Below are 15,843 nucleotides of genomic sequence, written 5' to 3' on the forward strand. Positions count from 1 at the left end.
CTGCTACTTCACAACTCCAGTGTCACAATGTTTTAGGAACAGTTCCTTCCTCTCTGCCATCAGATTTCTGAATGGACAACACAAATTTCATGACATATTGTGATGATGTTAAGTCTGATTCTGATCCTGATCCTGACATACAATGGCAATCGGTGCGGAGTTTGCATATTCTCCCCGAGACCACATGGCGCTTCAGTTTCCTCCCACATTCCTAAAGATTTACCTGGGCAATTGACCCGCACGTCTTTGGGACACAGAAGGAAACTAGAGCACACAGAGGAAACCCACACGGTCACAGGGAAAACGTGCAAACTCTGCACTGACAGCACCAGAAGTCTGGATGGAACCCAAGCTCCTGTTCCACGTGAATCAAAAGTTCAAATGAAAATCGTAGTGTTTTATCAAATTATGTAGAAAAAAAGCATGTTGAGCTGCTGTGGGATTATCGGTAAGGGGGAGGAGACCCAGTGCCCATGCAGGTTCAGAGTGCTTATAGGTAACTTTGTATGTCAATGACTATGGTAGGTAGCCTATTGCACAGCATATGGAGTCAGATATGTCAGGAAACGGTCAGTTTGATGAGCAAAGAAAATAGAAACTACAGCAACGTTTCTCAAAAATGTAGGATCACTTCTCCACAAAGATGCAGTGAGAGGGGGAGACTTACATTTAAATTACGTGAAAAAAATCAGACAGCCACAGCAGTACAGTTAGCAGGCTTGATTGAAAGGGGAAATTACTCAGACATCTCATCTCTGGCTGGTTATAAGATTCTACATTTTAACAGTTTCATTGCATTATATATTCCAACTTTGAATTGGCTGCTCTGTTTGTTGCCTAGGCTCTGATCACGTTCTGAGGTTCTCTGCGGTACAGTCAGTGGGGCAGTGTTTTAAACTGCATTTCCTTCAGTCGTTTTACTTTGAAGTTTTATTTCCCCTGTCTGTGATGATCATAGTAAAATGGACACCTGTACAAATTAGGAAAAAAGCATAATTAAACTCCCTCTAATTTGGAGGGACTCCTGCTGGGTGAGGTCAAGTTAACTCAAGTTTACTGTCTTGTGCACAAATGCATGTCTGCTCACGTGTATTGAAAACTTGCAGTACTTGCAACGACATCACAGGCACAGAGCATCATATAAGCAGCATTCACAAGAAAATGCATCAATTAAATATCAATTTTTTACAAGAAAGAGCACATTTAGACCGAAACAAAAACAAATTCCATTTTAGTGCAAAATAATCAGTGATCAGAGTGTTGCTGAACTGCGGTGATTATGGTTATGTCAGTTGCTTTAAGAACTGTGCCTCTATAGCTGGTTTTCAACCGAGTGGTGTGAGTCTCCATTTTATTTATTTATATATTGAAATGCAGCGCGTGGAGTAGGTCTTTCCAGCTCTTTGAGCTGTGTCGCTCAGCATTCCCCTGATTTAATCCTAGCCTATTCACGGGACAATTTACAATGACCAATTACAGTAACCTACTAACCGGTATGTCTTTGGACTGTGTGAGGAAACTGGAGCACTCAGAGGAAACCCATGCGGTCTCAGGGAGAACGCACAAACTCCTCACAAGCATGGAAATAAACCCGGATTGCTGGTACCATAAAGTGTTGTGCTAACCACTCTGCTGCCATGCCATTCCAATTAAATACAAAATAATTTATGTATTTAATTTGCAGAGAGAGAGAGAGATCGTTTAATATTGGGTGAGATATCATGACAATGCGCAATTTCCTGCCACAGTGACACAGCAGATAGTTCTACTGTCTTGCAGCTCCAGCATCATGGGTTCAAATCTGACCTCTGGATTTCTCCGGTTGCATGTTCTCCCTATGACTGCGGATGCCTCTTAGGTATTCCTATTACTTCCCAGATATGCTGCCTGTTGGATAGTTGGTTAATTGGCCCCTGAGAGGGTGGCAGGAGAATCTGAGAAACACATGGGGGTGCTGGGGGTGTGGGTGCGGTTTGGAAAATTAGTTGGCATGTGATAGACAATGTCATGAGGAACTAAGGAAGTAAGCCAAGGTAATTCATAAAAGTTGCTGGTGAACGCAGCCGGCCAAGCAGCATCTCTAGGAAGAGGTACATTCGACATTTCGGGCCGAGACCCTTCGTCAGGACTAACTGAAAGAAGAGCAAGTAAGAGATTTGAAAGTGGGAGGGGCAGGGGGAGATCTGAAATGATAGGAGAAGACAGGATGGAGCCAAGAGCTGGACAGGTGATTGGCAAAAGGGATATGAGAGGATCATGGGACAGGAGGCCTAGGGAGAAAGAAAGTGAGGAGGGGGGAGCTGCTTGGCCTGCTGTGTTCACCGGCAACTTTTATGTGTGTCGCTTGAAATTCCAGCATCTGCAGATTTCCTCGTGTTCATGTCAGGGTAATTCACAATTGGTTTATTATTGTCACATGTACTAAAATGCATTGCAAAATTCTGTTTTGCATGCTATCTGGACAGATAGCATATGTAATTATATCCAGATAGTAGAAAGAAAACAAAATGAAAAATATAAAGTATTGCAATTACAGAGAAATTAGACAAATATGGCAAGGACCACAATGAGATAGACAGGAATCAAGAAGTCTGCGCAAAAGTCTTATAACAGCAGAATAGAAGCTATCTTTGAGCCTGGTGGGACATGTTCTCAATCTTTTGTATCTTCTGTTTGATGGGAGAGAGGAGAAGAGGGAGCAACTGGGGTGGGAGAGCTCCTTGATTTTGTTGGCTGCTTTCCTGAGGTAGCGGGAAGAGTAGGCAGAGTCAATGGAGGGGAGGCTGATGGGATTGCTCTGAGCACTGGCATAGAATTGGGAGGCTGGATAGGGAATTAGACAGAATAAAAATGGGTGGAACAGTGGTACCACTAGAAGAGTCACTGCCTCACAGCCCCAATGAACCAGGTTGATTCTGACCTCCAGTTCTCTCTGTGTGGAACTTGCACGGTCTCCTTGTGCTCACATTGGTTTCTGTCTATGCTTCATTTTCCTCCCATATCTCAGAGACATGGTTCATTGCAAACTGTCCCTAGTGCAAATAAGTCGTTGAGTCTGTGGGAGATGATGGGATAATGGGAAGTATAACAGGAAGCACACACAGAATGATGGAGGAACTCAGTAGGACTGGAGAAAAAAATGCGAGGAGTCAGAGTTAGAAGGTGGGCAGGAGGAGGAAAAAACACAAGGTGATAGGTGAAACTGTGAGGAGAAGTGCTGAAGTAAGGAGCTGGGAATTTGATTGGTGAAAGAGATACAGGGCTGGAGAAGGGGGAACCTGATAGGAGAGGACAGGAGGCCATGGAAGAACGAGAAGAGGGAGGAGCACCAGAGGGAGGCGATAGGTGGGCAAGGAGATAAGGTGAGAGAGAGAAAAGGGGATGGAGAATGGTGAAGGGGGGCATTAACGGAAGTTCATGAAATCTATGCTCATGCCATCAGGTTGGAGGCTACCCAGACAGAGTATAAGGCGTTACTCCTTCAATGTGAGTGTGGCCTCATTAAGGCAGTAGAGGAGGCTGTGGACTGACATGTCAGATTGGGAATGGGAAGTGAAATTAAAATGGGGGCCACTGGGGGATGTTGCTTTTTCTGGCAGGTGGAGCATAGGTGCTCAGTGAAGCAGTCTTCTAATCTATGTTGGGTTTCACCTATATACAGGAAGCCACACTGGGAGTAGATTACCCCAACAGACTCACAGGTGAAGTGTCACCTCACCTGGAAGGATTGTTTGGGGCCCTGAATGGTAGTGAGGGGGGAGGTGAATGGCAGGTGTAGCACTTGTTCCACTTGCAAGAATAAGTGCTAGCGGGGAGATCAACGGGGAGGCACAAATGGATAAGGGAGTCGTGTAGGGAGCGATACCTGCGGAAAGCAGGAAGTCGGGGTGGGGTGTTAGGGAAAGATGTGCTTGGTGGCTCACCTTCCTGGTCAAGTGACACTTCACCTGTGAGTCTGTTGGGGTCACCTACTGTATAAGGTGCTCCCAGTGTGGCCTCCTGTATATCGGTAGAATCTGACTCAGATTGGGAGACCACTTCACCGAGCACTTATGCTCCGTCCGCTAGAAAAAGCAGGATCTCCCAGTGGCCAGTAATTTTAATCCCATTTCCCATTCCCATTCTAACACGTCAGTTCACAGCCCCCTCTACTGTCACAGCGAGGCCACTCAGGTTGGAGGAGCAATACTTTACATTCTGTCTGAGTAGCTTTCAACCTGATGGCATGAACATAGATTTCACGAACTTCTGGTAATGCCCCCCCCTTTCATCATTCCCCATTCCCTTTTCCCTCTCTCACCTTATTTCCTTACCTGCTCATCACTTCCCTCTGGTGCTGCTCCCTCTTTTCTTTCTTCCATGACCTTCTCTCCTCTCCTATCAGACTTCTCCTTCTCCAGCCCTTTATCTCTTTCAGCAATCAAATTCCCCGCTCTTTACTTCACCCCTTCCCCCACCCCTCCCAGTTTCTCCTATCACCTTGTGTTTCTTCCTGCCCTCTCCCCACCTTATGACTCTGACTCCTCATCTTTTTTTTCTTCAGTCCTGATGAAGGGTCTCGGCCCAAAACGTTGACGGTACTTTTTTCCATAGATGCTGCCTGACTTGCTGAGTTCTTCTCGCATTTTGTGTGTGTTGCTCAGACTTCCAGCATCTGAATATTGTTAAAAGTTGCTGGTGAACGCAGCAGGCCAGGCAGCATCTCTAGGAAGAGGTACAGTCGACGTTTTGGGCCGAGACCCTTCATCAGGACTAACTGAAAGAAGAGTTAGTAAAAGATTTGAAAGTGGGAGGGGGAAGGGAGATCCGAAATGATAGGAGAAGACTGGGGGAGGGATGGAGCCAAGAGCTGGAAAGTTGATTGGCAAAAGGGATATGAGAGGATCATGGGACGGGTGGCCTAGGGAGAAAGAAAGGGGGAGAGGGAAGCCCAGAGGATGGGCAAGGAGTATACTGAGAGGGACAGAGGGAGAAAAAGGAGAGGGACAGAGGGAAAAAAAGGAGAGAGAGAGAAATAATCAATCAATCAATCAATCAATAAATAAATAACAGATGAGGTATGAAGTGGAGTTGGGGCATTAATGGAAGTTAGAGAAGTCAATGTTCATGCCATCAGGTTGGAGGCTACCCAGACGGAATATAAGGTGTTGTCCCTCCAACCTGAGTTTGGCTTCATCTTTACAGTAGAGGAGGCCGTGGATAGACATATCAGAATGGGAATGGGACATGGAATTAAAATGTGTGGCCACTGGGAGATCCTCCTTTCTCTGGCGGACAGAGCGTAGGTGTTCAGCGAAACGGTCTCCCAGCCTGCGTCGGGTCTCGCCAATATATAGAAGGCCACATCGGGAGCACCAGACGCAGTATATCACCCCAGCCGACTCACAGGTGAAGTGTTGCCTCACCTGGAAGGACTGTCTGGGGCCCTGAATGGTGGTGAAGGAGGAAGTGTAAGGGTGTTGACTTCTCTAACTTCTGTTAATGCTCTCTCCTTTTTCTCCCTCTGTCCCTCTCACTATACTCCTTGCCCATACCCTGGGCTTCCCCCCTCCCCCTTTCTTTCTCCCTAGGCCTCCCGTCCCATGATCCTCTCGTATCCCTTTTGCCAATCAACTTTCCAGCTCTTAGCTCCGTCCCTCCCCCTCCTGTCTTCTCCTATCATTTCGGATCTCCCCCTCCCCCTTCCACTTTCAAATCTCTTACTATCTCTTCTTTCAGTTAGTCCTGACAAAGGGGCTCGGCCCGAAACATCAGTCGACCGTACCCCTTCCTATAGATGCTGCCTGGCCTGCTGCGTTCACCAGCAACTTTGATGTGTATTGCTTGAAATTCCAGCATCTGCAGATTTCCTCGTGTCTGCATATTTTTGCTTGTTTGTGGGCATAACATGAAATTAGTTTAGGATACTCTGGGTAGGGTGAAGAGCGTCTTTCGTGCTGTATGCTACCACCTGCAAAAATAAGGGAAGGTGAGAATGATGCATTTAGGTGAAAGTAGGGTGGAGAGGAAGCAGGAAGAAGCTTGTGGGAAGAACAAAGCCTGATAAGGATCAATTGGTCTTGTTTTGCCCTGATCATTCCATGCTACTCCTTATTCCATTCTATAAAAGATGATATAAACATGTATTATTCTGAAGATCTTGATGGGGTGGATGTTGAAGGGATATTTTTCCATTTGGGGGAATCCAATGCTTGTCTTAGAGCAACTCTTCACCCATATAGAATGGAAATGAGAAGGCATTTCTTCTCGTGGGGGTAGTGAATCTTTTGAATTCTTTATCCTGGAGAGCTGTGGAGACTGAATCACTGAATACATTCAATGCTGAAATAGATTTTTAGGATAGTAAGATTAAAGCAATAAGTAAGAAAGTTAGATTCAAGGGAATGCAAATATTGGGATCTGAAGCAACAAATTATCTGCTGGAGGAACTCAAGTTTAGCCAAATGGCAACTGTGGGGTGTTGGTTTTGGCATAGGTTTTTGCTATAATCACATGTATCGAGGACCAGTGGAAAGCTTGTCTTGCATACCGTTCCTACAAATCAGATCATTACACTGTGCATTGATGTGGAACAAAATAAAACAATAACAATACAGAATAGAGTATAAAAGCTACAGAGAAAGTGCCGCGTAGGTAATCAATAACACGTAAAATCATAACAAAGTACATCACGAAGTCCAGAGTCCATCTTATTGTCCTAGGGAACCATTCATGTTTTCATCCTTTTGTATCTTCTGCCCAATGGGAGGGGCAGAAAAGAGAATGTCTGGGGTGAATGGGGGCTTTGATTAAGCTGGCTGCTTTACTGAGGCAGCAAGAGGTATAGACAAAATCCACGGAAGGGAGATTGGTTTTTGCAATATACTGAGCTGTGTACACAACTCTCTGCAGTTTCTTGCAGTCACCGGCAATGCGGTTGCCATACCAAGCCATTGTACATCAATAAAAATTGGTAAGTGTCGATGGGAATATGACAAATATCTTTAGAATCCTGAGGAAGTAAAAGCTTTTGTGAGTGATCTTTGCTGTGGCGTCTACTTGTTTTGACCAGGGCAGGCTATTGGTGATGTTCACTCCTAGGAATTTGAGGCTTTCAACCTTCTCAACCTCAACACTGTTGGTGAAGTCAGAGCATGTGCACTGCCTCCTTCCTGAAGCCAATGACCTGCTGTTTGGTTTTGCTGACATTACTGGAAAGGTTGTTGTCATAGCATCATGTCACGAAGCTCTCTATCTCCTTCCTGTACTCTGACTCATCATTATTTGAGGTATGGCCCACTATGGTGGTATCATCTGCAAACTTGTTGAGCAGAAACTGACTGCGCAGTCATGAGTGTACAAAAAGTAGAGCAGGAGGCTGAGGACGCAACCTTGAGGAGCAACAATGATGAGAATAATTGTGGCAGAGGTGCTATTCCCAAACCTTAATAATTGCAGCCTGTTGTTAGGAAGTCAAGGATCCAATGCAAAGGGAAGTGTTGACTCCCATGGTTGGGAGATTGGTGATGTGCTTGCTCGGCATTATAGTACTGCAGGCAGAGCAATGTCAGTAAACTATAGTTTGACTGGTGGCCTTTACTGCCCAGAAGCTCCAGAGATGAGTATAGGGCCAGGAAAATGGTGCCAATGTGGGCCTCTTTCAGTGGTAAGCAATTGCAATGGGTTAACATTGCCTGGGATGCTGGAGCGTATGCATGCCTCTACAATCTGCTCAAACACTTCACTATGAGGGATGTCAGAGCCACAGGGCAATCATCATTAAGGTATATTACCTTGCTTTTTTTTAGGTACCAGGATGTTAGTGGTCTTCTTTAGGCGGGAGGGAACCTCAGACTGAAGCATGGAGAGATTAAAATTGTCTGCAAATACCCCTGCCAGCTGATCTGCTCAGGATCTAGGAACATGGCCATGAGCCAGATGCTTTCCACAGATTCCCTCTCCAGAAGATTGATCTTACATCTGCAACTGTGACTGTGGGTTCAGGTGCATTGGAGGTTGTCAGGGTAGCGAACTGGGGAAAGGGATGTTTTGTTTAAAACCTAGCATCAGAACTGAGATTGAACAAAGTCACTATAAATAGAAAGAGAGGATGTTTCCAATACTGGGAGGGTGTCACGGTCCAGTCTGTAAATTCTGCATTCCGGTTCACAGTCCAGTCAGTGGATTACATACTCCGGTTATTCTGTTTTCCCTTTGTTCCATTGGGTACCTTAATTGAGGCACCTGATTCTTGTTTCGGGCTGGCAACATAAATAGCTCTGAGGTCCAGTGATTCCTTCCTGGACCGTCCTCGGCAGTAACCTTGTCAGAAGCCCTGTCAAGTTAACCTGCCGGAGTGAGACTAGAGCCGTTGTCTGTAGTTCCTGGGCTGCGTCTAGGGCTTGCCGCTACTTGGAGCTTTTTCATTTCAAGATAAAGGTCGGTCTATCGTTGTGTGATTTTTGTCTCTCCGTGTTCTCTCCTCTGCTGGGTAGGTCCGACTGTTTGCCGCTACCTTGTGGGAGGAACGGTATCAGTATTTTGTGCCCTGCGTCCAAGAAGAGTACCGGCTCTATGTCTTGTGTCCAAGGAGGAGCCCCGGCTCAGTGTTCTGTATCCTGGGTCTAAGTCAAGTCTGAGCCTAGTCCAAGTCGAGAGTCAAGTTCCAAGTCCAGGTCGAGAGTCAAGTTCCAAGTCCAGGTCCAGAGTTCCATGTTCCGAGTTCCAAGTCCAGGTCCCGAGTTCCGTGTTCTGAGTTCCAAGTCCGGGTCCTGAGTTCCATGTCTGGGTCCCGAGTTCCATGTTCCGAGTTCGAAGTCCGGGTCTGGAATTCCATGTTCCAGATTCTAAGTCCGGGTCCCGAGTTTAACTTTCCGGGTTCCAAGTCCAAGTCCAAGTCCAAGTCTGGGTCCCGAGTTCCATGTTCCGAGTTCCAAGTGCAAGTCCGAGTCTAGCCATGCTTATTTCCGCTTCTGGTTTGCTCACTCCTTGATCTCCCTCTGAACAACCCTTGCTTCCCTGCTTTCCTAGTAACGACTAATAAACTCTATTCTTGTTAACGCTAAAAAACGTGTTCATATCCTGCTTTTGGGTCCACCCGTGCTCTGCACTTGTGACACTAGGACCTGAGGGCACAGCCTCAAAATACAAGAATGACCTTTTAGAACAGACATTAGGGTGAAATTCCTTAGCTGGAGTGTGGTGAATCTGTGGAATTCATTGCCACAGATGGCAATGGAAGCCAAGTCATTGGGTATATTTAACATGGAGGTTTATAGGTTGCTGATTTATAAGGGTATCAGTGGTTATGGGGAGAAAGTAGAAGAAAGGCAGATCAGATGGTGGAGCAGACTTGATGGGTTGTGTGGCCTAATTCCGTTCTATGCCTCATGGTCTAAGATAGGAAGTGATGAAACAGGTTCTGGTAGGTGATTGGTGGACTGAGGAGGGGTAAAGGATGACAAGCAGATGAAGAAACGTAGGAGACCTGAAATATCAACAAATTCTTTCCCTTCACAGATGCTGCTCAACCTGCTGAGTACCTTTAACAAATTACTTATAGGTAAGATGTTGAATTGTGTCTGTAAATTGATAAGCCATGCTTTTATTGAATATGTTTATATAGAGCCTGCTCTTGGTCCTGTTTCATATTTTTAGTCCTAACCAAGCAGAAGTTAAAGTTTGAAGATAAAATATTTCAGCAGGTGAAAATTCCAGGCAAATTCCAGGTCAAGCAGCTCTATAGGGAAAGAAACAGAACAGTCATTTAGACCCAATACCCTTCGTCAGAAATGAAAAAAAAGGCAAGTGTGTTCAATTGCAGAGAGGGAGAGGAATGGGGAGAATGGAGGGAATATATGTGAAAGATTATCAAAGTTAATTAAAATGTCTGTCTTCATCCTTGCAGGTTCTACTGGGATTTGACTATGCTGCTTCTCATGGTGGGAAACCTGATCATCATTCCTGTGGGAATTACATTCTTCAAGGATGAGAACACCACTCCATGGATTGTCTTCAATGTCGTGTCAGACACTTTCTTTCTTGTTGATCTAGTACTGAATTTTAGAACTGGGATTGTCGTGGAGGACAACACAGAGATTATTTTAGACCCTCAGAAAATTAAAATGAAGTACCTGAAGAGCTGGTTTGTGGTGGACTTCATATCCTCCATCCCAGTTGACTATATTTTTCTAATAGTAGAAACGAGGATCGACTCAGAAGTTTATAAGACTGCCAGGGCTCTGCGGATTGTAAGGTTTACCAAGATTCTCAGCCTCCTCCGGTTGTTACGGTTATCCCGTCTTATCCGCTACATCCACCAGTGGGAAGAGGTAAGTCTTAGTGCTTCATATAACAGAGATCTCATTGACAATAAACAATCATTTGAACTGGTTGTCTTTAGTACCCAGATGCTCCAGAGATGAGTGGAGGACCGGGGAGATGGCATCACAGTAGACCTGCCTCAGCAGTGGGTGAATTGCAATGGGTCAAAGTTGTCTGAGAGGCTCAAGTAAATGCGTATCATTACCATCTTCTTGAAGCTCTTCACAATGGTGAATGTCAGAGCCACAAAGTAGTAGTTATTAAGGCACATTACTTTGTTTTTCATAGGTATCAGAATGTTGGGTGGCAGGGTGGAGATATGTCTCTACCAAAGGAGGTGTAAGGAGCTTCTTCCCTCCACTAGCCTGTAAGTTACCCTTGGGCAAGGTGTAACACCTGCTTAGCCACCAATCAGGGTCATATGAAGCCATGGGAGCAGGCGGTGGATGGTCGTATGAGCAGATGGTGCATATCACAAGTCCTGGTTATGCGACCACTGACACAAGGCAGACAATCTCCGAAGGGTATTGATAATGGCAGGGGTCACCTGTCTTGTATAACTACTGCCCAGAAGAAGGCAATGGCAAACCACTTCTGTATAAAAAATTTGCCAAGAAGAATCATGATCCTGAGACCATGATCGCTTATGCCATATGGCACATAATGATGATGATGACCAGTCTTAAAGCAGGTGGGAATCAGAGGAAGGTTAAAACTATCTTCAAATATCCCTACCAGCTCATCTGCACAGGCCCTAAACCGTGGCCAGCTACACCATCCAGGCCAAATGCTTTACATGGGTTCACCCTCCAGAGCACTGACCTTACACCTGCAACACTGACCATGGGATGAAGTGCATTGGGACACAGGGTATTTTGTTTCTGCAGGCACATTGACCCCATCAAAAGTGTTTGTACATTATGAAATCTAGGCTGAGTTAGACTTTTACAGTTGGGCCATTTCATAAGGAAATCTGAATGGGGGTCCTAACTATCAACCACCAACTGTCCCAGATAGGAATCTCACCCTGCTCCATTCTGTGTTCATCTTACCAACTGACAGTGCATTGTGCTGGGACCCACAAAAGATATTCCTCGCACCCTATTCTGCCACTTCCTGGAAGATTAGGTAGGGGAGGAATCTCTAGCAAGATGTAGCCCAATGCTCTCCCCAACTTCTTCAATCGCCATGCTTCTCTCCTTCCAACTGAATTCCAGTGCTGGCTGTGCTGGCTTCACACTTGAGTTGTGGCTGCTATAGCTCCAACCTCTGCCTGGGCAACCAACCACAGCACCTCCAAGGATCATTTGGAAAGAGAAGGCATTTGCAGTGGGCTGTTTCAGTCACCGGATGCCCCAAACAGCCAACTAGTGAACACAGTAATATCTGACGTGTGGTAATGTAGATAACGTAGCGATTATGTGTAAAAAGTAAGCTCCCACACGAAAGCAGTCTGTTGATGGCCAGCAAATATTTATTTGGGTATAGAGAGGCTGAGGATATGAGCTCATCTTCCAATAGTGTTGAATAATGTTCAACAGCTACGTAAGGAGGAGGTTTAGTACATTATCTGAAGGAAAGCACTTGTGAATTGCACTGGAGCAGTAGATCAGTTTCCAGGAGGGTGTTAAGCTCACAAGCTTTCAGAGTCTGTCAGGGATGCCGTCAGCCTTGTCTGCAGCCTGCCGAGGTTGCTCACAGATTCCTACCACGTAACAGCAGCAAGCTTCGACCCAGAGACTGGATTTTGGACATGATGAGAGAGGTAAGTGGACATGTGTTTCTGCTCCCAAAAGAAGAACATGAGACTCACAGAGAAATCTCCCCGAGAAACACTTGTTTATCAAATGAAAGTTATTGAATTAACTGGACAGTTAATTCAGCACACTGAACTGCTGTGCACACTGGTTCATGCATTTGTGTACTATTTTACCAACACAGTAAATCAGTGACAGACATTGATTAGAGAGAATTATACAGCACAGAAACAGGCCCCTCGGCCCAGCTGATCCATGCTAACCCAGTTGACTATCTGAGCTAATACCACTTTTGTTGCCGTTTGTGTGACTTTTTTTGTGCTGGGGGAGGGGTTTACTGTTTATCTTTGAATAGGTTGGTTCAATGGTTCTTTGTTTCGTGGCTGTCTGTGGGGGATACATCATTTAATAAATAAATGTACTTTACTTTGAATTTGCCTGTATTTGGCCCATATCCCTCTAAAGCTTCCCTGTCTATGACCCTGTATAAATACTTTTTAAATGTTGTTATCTTACCTGTTCATCTCACTTTCCCTGGCAGCTTGTTCCATGTACCTACCACCCTTAGTATGAAAAAAATGCTTCTTTAAATCTTAAATCTATGCACTCCAAGTTTAGACTTCCTTACCATAGGGAAAAGACTGTGACTCATCATTTTATAAACTTCTATGTGGCCACTTCTTGGTTTCCTTCATTCCAGGAAAATAGCTCCAGCTTATCCCGTCTTTCTTTATAATTTAAGCCGTCCAGTAAGAGTATCGGGGATTTGACACAAAATGTCGACTATTCCTTTTCTCCCAGAGATGCTACTCGAATCATTGAGTTCCTCCAGCAAGCTGTTGTTGCTATAGATTGCAGCATCTCGTGTCTCCTATCTAAAGAATGGTTGTCCATCAGTTCCAGCTCCTCCATCACCTTTCTGATCTTTGATAAACCAACAGCTTACATTTCAAGTAGCTCAGGGAGTCATTTTGTTCAATGGTAACTTGGGACGTGTAATAAATGACCATCTTCCTGATGAATTCCTGATTCTGTCAATGAATAATAAAATGATTGTAACAGACTGTTTCTACGGAAGTTAAAGGGCTGTTGGTTAGCAAGGTGTCAGGGATATTGGTTGAAAATAGTTAAATAAGGAATATGTGTTGGCTCTGTAAAGTCATAGCATCACAGGAGCATAGAAAAATTACAGCAGGAAGGAAGCCATTCAGCCCATTGAGTTGCTAATCCCACACCCCACCGTACATCACCCTACAAATGTGTTGCTTTCAAGTACTTATCCCAATTTCTTTAGAAATGTGTTTGCCTCTACTACTTCCCCAGCACTGTACTACAGACCTTGAATAGTGCTGATGAGCAGGAGGATCTTGTAGTCCAAGTTCATAGGTCTCTGAGAGCAGCTACACAGGTTGATAGGATCGTTGAGAAGCCAAATGATATTCTTGTTTTTATTAGCTGAGGCATTGAGTTAAAAAGTTAGGAGGTTATGCTGCAGCTTCATAAAACTCTAGTTAGGCCACATCTGGAGTATTGCATACAGTTCTGGTCACCCCATTGTAGGAAGGATGTCAAGGCTTTGGAGAAGGTGCAGAAGAGATTTACCAGGATGCTGCCTGGATTAGAGGCATATGCTATAATGAGAAGTTGAACAAAATTGTGCTACTTCCCGGCAGAGGTTGAGCGGAGATCTGATAGAGGAGTATAGGATTATGAGAGACATAGATAGAGTAGATTTACAGTAGCTTTTTCCCAGGGTTGAAATGTAAATACCAGTGGATATGCATTTAAGTTGAGGGAGATGTAAGGGGAAAGGCGTGTTGGAGGCAGATCCATTCGGGACTTTTGAAAGAGACGTTTAGCTAAGCAAAAAAAAAGGAAATGTAAGGATATGGACATTGTGTAGGCAGAAGGGGTTAGTTTAGTTGGCTATTTGATTACTAATTGAACTAGCTTGGCACAAAATTGTGACCAAAGGGTCTGTTCCTGTACTGTACTTTTCGATGTTCTATATCTAAGCATTGATTTGAAAAGTTTATTCTCATTGTCACTTCTGACTCTTTTGCCAACTACTTTCACTCTATTCTTTTGTAGCTTCTGTCCATAGGAGCTATTCTTTCTACTTACTCTGTCTAGAACCTTCTCCATAGTCTCCTTCAATCCCTTGGTCCCCTCCTCTCACAGAAACAGGCTTTTCTGCCCACTGTATCCATGCCGACCATTGTACTTATCTATACCAGTCCCATTATTCTTCTGTAGCCTCTATGCCTTAGAAATTCAAATTTATTGTGCATTCTTCCAATTTTCAACTCCTCTGTCCCTCAGCGAACAGCCTCAGACTCTTCAGTCCAACAATGAAATTAAAATCCCTCAATCATTCTCAGAAATCACTTTCAAAATCTTTCCTGTTCCTAAACTTTGATACACTCCTATACCTAACTGGGGGGGCACCATGATAGCTGTTAGTGCAATGCTGTTATAGCTTGGGGTGTCGGAGTTCAGGGTTCAATTCTGGGGGCATTTGCAATGAGCTTGTATGTTCTTCCTGCGACCATGTGGGCTTCCTCTGCCTCCCACAGACCAAAGACATACCAGTTACTAGGTTAGTTGGTTATTGTAAATTGTCCTATGATTAGTAAAGTAAAGGCATCCGTTAGTCTTGCGAGACCATGGATCTGCACCTGGAAAGTCTTCACTCTCTAGGGCGCAGGCCTGGACAAGGTTGTATGGAAGACCAGCAGTTGCCCATGCTGCAAGTCTCCCCTCTCCATGACACCTATATTGTCCAAGGGAAGGGCATTAGGACCCATACAGCTTGGCACCAGTGTTGCGGCAGAGCATTGTGTGTTTAAGTGCCTTGCTCAAGCACACAACACATTTCCTCGGCTGGGGCTCGAACTCATGACCTTCAGGTCACTAGTCCAATGCCTTAACCACTTGGCCATGTGCCTATGATTAGGGTAGGATTAAATAGGTGGGTTGCTGGGCGGGGTGGCTCGTTGGGCCGGAAGGGCCTGTTTCACGCTGTATCTCTAAATAAAAAAATAAATATTGAAGCCAGTTACTTTCAGCACACATTAGGTATGCTCCTGCCTTGATTGGCTTGCCCACATATAAAAAGGGCTTCCATGGCAATCAATAGGCATCCAGTGTGGTGTTATGCTAGGTTTTATGTCACTTGGCATCACTCCAGGAGAGAATTAGGTTGGTCTCAGGCAGGAAACAAGTAATATAATTTCAGTCAACCAGCTGTTGGCTTTATTTTAAACATAGATTCAGTCTCCTTTCTTGCTCACTGCCAAACATGAAACACATGCAAATACTTGAATGAAAAAGAATTACACTCCTTTGAAATGTACGTCACATCAAAGTGCTTGAAGCACAGAATTCTAAAGCAGCATGTGCAAATGATACCATAAATACTCAATACAATTAAAGCAATGTCTACAAATCCTGGTCAGGAACATGAGACACAGTCCATGTTGGATCATTCAAGAAGACTTTGCCACAGATAACTTTTCAGAGCTTGGAGATTTTTGCCAGAATGCTTTTCATCACTGTTGTGCAATTACACAAATGGAATGACATAGTTTTTAGGCAAACATAAATGATTGAGGATTTTGACCTTTGACTTTTGAAGTGGTATTTTACCAATTTTTCATTGCTACCATCGAAGAGGAGGTACAGGACCCTGAAGATGCACACTCCGCAATTCATAAACAACATCTTCCTCTCCAACATCAGATTACTGAATGGTCCAACTACCTTGTTATTCTTAAGCAAATCA

At 44.6% G+C, this 15,843-nt stretch overlaps 1 protein-coding gene across 1 annotated transcript in view; it reads left to right on the forward strand.

Moving 5' to 3' along the window:
• Positions 1-15,843, forward strand: part of hcn4 (hyperpolarization activated cyclic nucleotide-gated potassium channel 4) — a 534,013-nt gene that overhangs the window by 75,742 nt on the left and 442,428 nt on the right. The window contains exon 2 of the mRNA XM_072282967.1: positions 9,887-10,310. Within this exon, the coding sequence (XP_072139068.1) occupies positions 9,887-10,310 (424 nt within the window). The remainder of the gene's footprint in view (positions 1-9,886; positions 10,311-15,843) is intronic.

This window comes from Mobula birostris, chromosome 18 (genome assembly GCF_030028105.1).
Source record: "Mobula birostris isolate sMobBir1 chromosome 18, sMobBir1.hap1, whole genome shotgun sequence".
NCBI classification, from domain to species: Eukaryota; Metazoa; Chordata; class Chondrichthyes; order Myliobatiformes; family Myliobatidae; genus Mobula; species Mobula birostris.